At 39.6% G+C, this 8004-nt stretch overlaps 1 protein-coding gene across 3 annotated transcripts in view; it reads right to left on the bottom strand.

Annotated features, from left to right (window-relative positions):
* Positions 1-5457: 5457 nt before the first annotated feature.
* Positions 5458-8004, bottom strand: part of TPH2 (tryptophan hydroxylase 2) — a 51891-nt gene continuing 49344 nt past the window's right edge. For all 3 annotated transcript variants that reach the window (XM_080393861.1, XM_080393860.1, XM_080393859.1), the window contains 2 exons: positions 6243-6376; positions 5458-6154 (listed from right to left, as the gene is read on the bottom strand). In XM_080393861.1, the coding sequence (XP_080249987.1) occupies positions 5980-6154; positions 6243-6376 (309 nt within the window). In that variant the 3' untranslated portion in view covers positions 5458-5979. The remainder of the gene's footprint in view (positions 6155-6242; positions 6377-8004) is intronic.

Genomic DNA, 8004 nt, shown 5'->3' with positions numbered 1-8004 from the left:
ATCTTGACTCGCCAGTTCCCATCTGATGGGATATACTTGCTTTTTTGTAACTTTATTTGCAAGTGATCTATCGGGGTAATCATTAAAAGGGATTCAGCTAAATTGATCCTCTAGACAAAACCTGCTACAGTGGCAAATCCATTGTGCGCATAACCTTAAACTTCTTTACCATTAACCGGCCTTATTCACATCTCTGAGGTTAGCAGTTCACTACAAGGAGGGATGGCAAAGGGGGGTAGCATTTTAGGTGTACCCATCAGCTGTCATCCCCTGGGAAATGACAGTATCACATGTTCAGCATTACTCTCATGCATAACAGCAGGACTGGGTAAGGAGTTTGGTGGCAACAAGAAAAGCTCGAGGCAGAAAGTTTTAAGAACATCAACCATTTCATAATTAACACATCTCTTTATAATCCTTATGAAAAAATAAAATAGTAACACATTTCAAAAGGTATTTTGCAAGAGAAATAGAAAACTGAACTGATTTAATAGGAAATAAAAGGGATTTTATTTGTGCCATGCTGGTCTCAAATCACCCACTTTGTCTCCTGTGGGGAAGCAGGGCTGTTTGGCTCTGGAGTGCTTTATTGCTGCTCTGTTATCAGAATTGTATTCACACTGGAGCTCACATAGAAGCCAGTGATGTAGGCGTTATTTGGGTTGTGTTTCAGGTCATGTACCACTTTAAAACAGACTGAAATCTACCTCCTGCTGCTTTGCAAACTCAACTCTTTTCTTCCAAAGGTGGAGTCAGCCAACAGCACCTTCTTTTCCATTATTTTTCCTGCACGTTCAAAATTCCTGACTACATTAAAAAAATGTCCACCTGAATATCCATCACCTACTTGCATTTTGAAGTGCGTGACTACATAACCCATTTCACACTTATTCCACCTGAATAGTCCACTCCGGCCCAAATCCCAAGAAGATGCCAGCACTTATTTTCAGTCTTAACATCTCAGCTGTTGGCAAAGAAATATGAAATCTTACTCTAAGGTGCTGGAGGGCTTTTTTAAACTAAATGTACTTGTTGTGAAATGTTTTGAGTAGGTATCACTGATTTCTGATTATTTTGTGTTTACTTACCTTTTCTCTAGGACCAGATACAAAATGAAACAACAGAGGTTTCACAGAGTATTTCAAATTTAGCCTCCAAGCTCAGTTAAGTTACAGGAAATTGCCAATAAAGATGTCAAGGACATCTCTACAGCCTTCATCATGTTAACTAGGGGGGCCTCATTACTAATAAATATTTGCTAGAATAACCAGAATCTCTCTCTGAGCTCCAAGTCTCAAATGTACTTTGAAGCTCAGAAGAGGAATCTGTCACTGTTGTCCTATTCTTAACTGAGAAGGCAAGGATTTGTCTGTGAAACATCTCCAGAGTTGGGAGTGATCGATATCACAGAGTGTAGCCATTGTATAACAATAACAGAATTATCCTTTGCAAATTATTTGGAAACGTGGTAATGGTTCCTACCAAGAAGGGAAGCTGCCATATGTCTAAAAAGGTATAGACTGTCCTGCTGAAACAAGAAAAGAAGTTTCCAAGTTGGGGTGGAAAGATGATTTTCTGAATGGAAAAGCACTGCATTTTCTTTCCCTGGCCCTCAACGCGACACCGGGCTGAGCAGCAGGTGCTGTCCCCAGGTTCCCTGGCCAGCTACATCAGGGGCCCAAACCAAGGCTCCCTTCCTGGACTACACCAGTGGGTTTCTTTCCCTCGGAAACCAGGGGTGTTAGGGAGAACAGGCTGCTCTCTGCCCAGATTTCACCCAGACACAGGGCTGACGTGGCTGAAAAACTCGGGCTCAGGAGCTTGGAAGAGCTCCAAGTTCTCCAGATTGTTCAAAGGGGCACAGTCTTCCTGAAAGCCCTAATGCAGGCACAGATAGGATGAAATACACATTTCTATTTTGTTTATAAAGCTGAGCAGCTTTTGTAAACCTTGTTTACAAAAAGGATGAATGCTGGTTGCTCACCATCGGACTTCTGCCTCTGGGTAGCTGTAACTAGCAGGTAACTCGCACACAGAGCTCTCTCAAATGGCTTATGAACTTAAAATAGAGCAGCAGCAGCAGGATTTAAGGCTACATTCCAACATTCCAATCATGGATCCTATTCATTCCCTAAGGGAAGATGGAAAGATAAAGAACCACTCTTTAGGGTTGGTCAAAGACTGAAGGAGGAGGCAGAGGTGCAAATGATGGACAAACGCTTCACAGTGGTGGCTGCTGACCATTACCAGTTTTGTGAGCCAGCTGGAGCCCTTTCATGAGCATGTTGAAGCCTTTTCCAGGCAATTGCTCTAAGGGACTTCAAGACATCATATAGCCTCTTCCCTGGCCTCCAGATGGGACCGGCTGTGCTAGTATCACTCCTAAGAGATAGCAGCCTAACCTGTTCTCTTAAAAAATTATGGAGGCTCTGCTGCCTCCCTAGGCAATCTGTGCCCCATGTTTCACTGTTACGTAACTTAATGCTCCTTTCCTGCAATTTAAGTCCATTAGTTCTTGAGGCTGGAGAACAGTTTGTCCCTTCCTCTTTGCTGCTGTATCTATGTGTTTGAAAAAAGTTATCATATCTCCCTTCAGTCTCCTCCAGACTAAGCAATCTCAGCTTCCCAGTTCATCACGCAGAAGCCAGGCTGCTGCTGGCTGGTGATAGCTTTCAGTAACTGCTGACTGAGCTGGATTTGCACCAGCAGCCTGTAGGTGAAAGCCTTCAGCAGCCTTAGCTCTCTAAGCCAGGCTGTCCTTTCAAAGATGTGAAACTTTCTTCTGTAATCCATTACAGTGTATCAGTAAATATACATTACAGCACAGTAAATTTCTGGAATTTTCTCCATCACATTAGGATGTCACAACAAGAAGAAAGGAAAAGGCACCTTATTTTGTGAAAGCGTACTGAAGGGCTGAACTTAAAACAGGCTTCTAAAGAGGTCTTGAAGACTGGAGAGGGAAAATGCAATATATTGTGTTAACACCTTCCCCACTTCATCCTCTCTGCCAAACAAATGAAACGAAATGCATGAACCATGTCTTCGTTTGCAAATGAAACTTGGTATTTGTATTTGCTACAATGTCTCAGAGTGTTTTTCATTTCAGACTTTGCATGGTAGTAAACACTGCAATGCTTTACATTCATTAAGCTCGGGCCCATTTACTCTGTGCAGGCAAAGCAAGTGCATATATCTCAGACCCATAAAACATCAGTTCAGAATTACACAGGAAATAAATGAGCCTAAGCCAGAAGTCCAATTTCCAGAGTCCAGCTTGCTAAAGCTAAACAGGCACCTTAGATAAATATGGCTTATTTTAAATGAAACGTTAGTGTAATTTGATAACTGTCAATAATTCCCTCATTACGCCTAAATGAGCTTGTCATCCAAGGAGATTGCTGCATGGCTGATCTTAATTTGCTAATAAAAACTGCAAAGAAAAATTTCAGCTAAGCTGGAACTATTTGATTCATAAAAGTGCAATAGTGCACTTTTTAAAGCATTCTTTCCCAGTCCTGGCTCCTGACTGGCTGAAGCCCAAAGCCAGTTTGCTCTGCAGCCTGTAAAAAGGCAGCTTTGCTATGTAAGAACAATGAGCAATTGCCTCTCTAAATCACTATTATTCCTTAGCCCATTATATTTAATTTATTTTTAATCATGTTGTATAATAGAAATAAAATCATTGGATTAAGCATATATCTAGCAGCAGGAGCCCATTATCCTTTGACAATGTTCTGTTTCATTGACATTATATCTTCATTGTAGACAGTTTCCTTGCCATCATTAGTCCTAAAATGACTATTGGATTTCAAGGGTTTCTCCCTAATCCATAATAAGATTTACTTGCTAACAGCATAAAACAAAACAAAGATATGCTTCTATTGTTTTACTGCTGTGGTATTCTTCTTTTAAGCTATTCAGAAAATTCAAGAATAAATCCATATATTATAAGGATTTAAAGTTTTCCTGCGTATTTCTGATTCAAGGGAAAGCCTCAGTAACTTTGTAAGCTTTGGATCTTTGTTACTTGTGGCTTTATTTTACTTAAGCAAGCAACAATAATTTGTCATTTCTTAAACTAAGATATACTACTCCTTGCACGACATTTTTTTTCAGACCAGTTAAAGCAAATCGCAGTACAGTCTATTTTCTCCAGGAAGGGCTATGAAAGGTTCACCAGATTCCATAGGAAGAAACACGGAGCAACTTCCACGCCAAGGCTGCCAGCAATTCCTCTGTGAAAAGTGCTAGCTAATGGAGTCAGCACTAATGCCGGGAAGTTAAAAACTCCTCTGGCATACTGATCCCCATGGGATAATTTAACAGCTCTTCATTTGTACCAACAGCAGTCACAGTTAAATCTAAAACCAGATTTTTCCACACCCTATTAACAGCAGCATTAGAATGCAGCAGGGACTACAGGGAGGAAAGAGCGTTTTCTGTTATGTCATACTTATCTTTGAGGAGGTGGCAGATTTCCCTGTGAAAATTATCCTTATAGATTGCCTCTTATTTAAAGATATGCTGATACTATCAAGTAATGATCTTTTAAGGCTGAAATTGCTAGCAACTCTTCAGAGTAGCTGCATGACTCTTTCAGCTAGGAGAGCAGCTTTAATAGATACCTATTTTCCATATAGGTAGACAAGTTATGACACTCTCACCCACACTGACATGATCTGCATAAGCCATATGGCTTCCATTAAGGGTCCATACAATATAGTCAACTCTTCACTATCTTGGCTAATAGGAGAATTGAATAACCCAGAAAAAGGAAAGACATGCATAATTACTGCTTCCCAATAAAGGCCAGCTCAAACATTTCTGCACTGTGCTCCCCAGACGGGGCTTGTACTTCTGTAAGACCTTGCTAACTTAGAGTTTATTAACTCAGGCATTGCCTACATCCATCTGGAACGAGCTACGCAGCTTGGGTGTCTCTATGATTTAATCACTCCACAAGTAATTTACTAACTGATAACCACTTGTCTATAATTAAATACTAACTTCCCTATTCACCCTTTTATATGTGCTGATACTGATACAGTGCAGACCCAGTCATGCATGGCCACGTCAAGGTTGAATGTGGCATAATGAGGAAAGGCAAATTATGCATGAAATGCAAGAGGAGTGCGTACGTTCAAAAGACAAGGGAATGCGGAAGGCACACATTGCTGTAGAAGGGCTTTATATTCAAATCTAACAATCCGGAATTAACACAAGTACTTCCTTTCTTATTTCCAGATAGCCCTCGCAGAGGAAGTATGCTCAGGACTGTTGCAGGTAACACACATGAAGTAGGAACTACCTTTCCTCATGAATTGTCAGAGGTGGGGTTTTTTTATTGTGTTACAATTACTCAGCCACATTGAACATTTGTCAGTTGGGAGTTCTCATGATCTGTAGTCTCCACAGACCTTTTAGTACTGATACATAGCCTTCCTGACCTCAGCATTGGTATATAAATTGTATTGTTGTCACAAGAGACACTCAGTTCTGTTACAGATATATGGGCAAAACATTGTCTTCACCACTATAGAAAGAAATACAGATTCTCTTACAAAGAAAATGAAAATGTTTCAACTAATTTTTTTCCGGATTCTTATGGGAGGAAAGGGATTATAAAGAAATAAACTCAGACTTAATGAAATCAGCAACACCATTTCTTATACATCAAAGTGAATCATCTTATGGAAACAAAACCATTGCCAGGCAAATTTTTAACGGTGTACTTGTACACGACATTGTGTTGAGGAATTGATGATTATATTCTGCCACATTCCATGTTGCATTTACAAATTAGCATTGCCTTGGTTTGTCTGCACATTACAATTAGACAGAGCTACACAATGATGCAAGCCACAGCCCAAGCTGTAAAGGGAAAATCGATGGCTTTGAGAAGTTAGCCATATCATGTGATGTTACCAGACTGGCTACAGGAAAAGCAACTGACAGCAAATCACAGCGCCACACATATCAAATCCCTAAATATCTGTTCATTTTGCTTAAAGCATCACAAACAGTGTTTAGATCACTGCGGAGGTCCTGGACAACATTTTCTATACTCCTGGTATCCTTCAGAATCTCAATGCTTTGTGTATATGGATTGAAATACACAGAGAAGGGACGATTGATGGATTTGGCAAAGTCCCTGAAAGAAAAAAGAAAATTAACACTTTTTTTTTTCCAACCACTAAAGAAGAGAAAATTAGATTTTTGAGTCAAGGGAAATAATTTACCTCATCTTTTCTTTGGCTTCTTCAAAACTTTCTGAAACAAAGTAAGCTTCCTGGAAAGTAGTGATAAGGCATTCTTGCAAACAGGTTGTCTTTGGATCAAATGTTTTAACCTTGGCCTTGTCAGAGAGAGCATGCTGCAAAATACATTAGAGGATCTGTTAAAATGTATTTTGATACTGCTGTGTATCTATACAACTGTTCATATATACAGTTTTTATATCACTGTGCTGTATGTTTCCCATTAGTTGGTAGCCTTCTTGGTTTATATTCAGTGCTTTTTCAGTTTGAATAGAATAAATAAATTGTTACTTTAAAAAGCTTTTTATGAGAGTAATTTTTTTCCCAAAAATAATTATTAAAATAACAGAGAGGATTAGAAATGTACCTGCCAAGTAGGCACACAAACCTAAATCCTCAGCTGGAAACAGGAAAGTCATCCTGGAAAATTATCTATACAGCTACAAATATGTATGTCCCCAAAATGTCACTTAACTGGCAGAACTGATCATCATCTTGGTGGGTGAATTGAGGCTGACCAAACCATACCAATAATATGTGCTTTACATTTTTAGGCCAAAATCATACACTATTGCCCTGACAGCGAGTTTAAGAGTGAAACTATGTACCTGAAAACCCATTAAATAACACTAATTTATTGCATACTGATGAAATGCATTACCCTTCTGCCATGTACAGCTGAGCAATAATGCTTCATATAGCACTGCAAGATAAAAATAACTAAATAGCAGGCATAGATAAGTACAGAGCAGAGACTAGGCAGATGAGGCATCAAATGCTTTTACCCAGAGAAGAGATTCTGATTACCCTTTCTCTTTATATGACTGCCACAAGCCACTAGAAAGGACACAGAGGTTTCAAAACTGAAAATCAAGTATCAAGACATTTTGCAACACTATCTTTTCCTAGCTCCCCTTTCCACTGGAATACTTGTGTTAGCTTATGGATCTACCTTAACTTTCAGAGCACACATATTTTCATTCTCAGTGCTCTGTACAGAAGTACAAAGTAGGGAAGGAGAGCATTTTTAGGCAACTTTCAACCTTCTTCAGTCCCCTAATATCTATCCATAGTGAAGATGTGCATGAAAAGCATAGAGAAATGATGGGGAGGAAGCAGATCCCTGAGCTCCAAAGGTGCCTCTTTCTTCTTTACTTTCTTTCTGCATGGACATTCTTTACAGCGGAGTAAGGTATTAACCTTAAGGTATCTGCCACACCTTTTATCCAAGCTCTTGCTTATGCACATTCCTAAATCCCTGTGAAAGGCTCTGAAAATATCACACTAGCTCTCAACCTGCAGTCTCCAAATAACAGGACACAAAACTGGAACAAGAACCTCTTCCTGCCACCTCCTCTCTCTCCAAAAATAAATACATGAAAAATTAATGCATGGAATCTTAAAATGTCAGGGAATTAACATTCTTTAGTAAATGTATATTTTCCTTCTCACAAGGTTTGCTGTTTCTAGCCAGCCACCAGTTAAACAGCTTTGAAAACAAAAATCAAAAAGGGTCTGTCCTAACCAGCATTATCTTCTAAATGGATTGCAGGAACCGGCTCACCTCGCCTGGCCCCTGTCTGTATCCCTGTTGTCCCTTTCTCCTTGCTGAGCCATGACGTGGTTGACTGCCAGTAAATTTAAGTGTTTACCTCCTTCTATCATAAGGAATTTGGGTTTTTTGACTGGAATTATAATAGGCTTCCTGGGAAGTTAACTATAGATAAAGACATCTCCTCTTAAG

The sequence above is a fragment of the Falco punctatus genome (assembly GCF_963210335.1).
Source record: "Falco punctatus genome assembly, chromosome: 6".
NCBI classification, from domain to species: Eukaryota; Metazoa; Chordata; class Aves; order Falconiformes; family Falconidae; genus Falco; species Falco punctatus.
The sequence above is the reverse complement of the archived record's forward strand: the minus strand, read 5'-3'. Positions and strand labels throughout refer to the sequence as shown.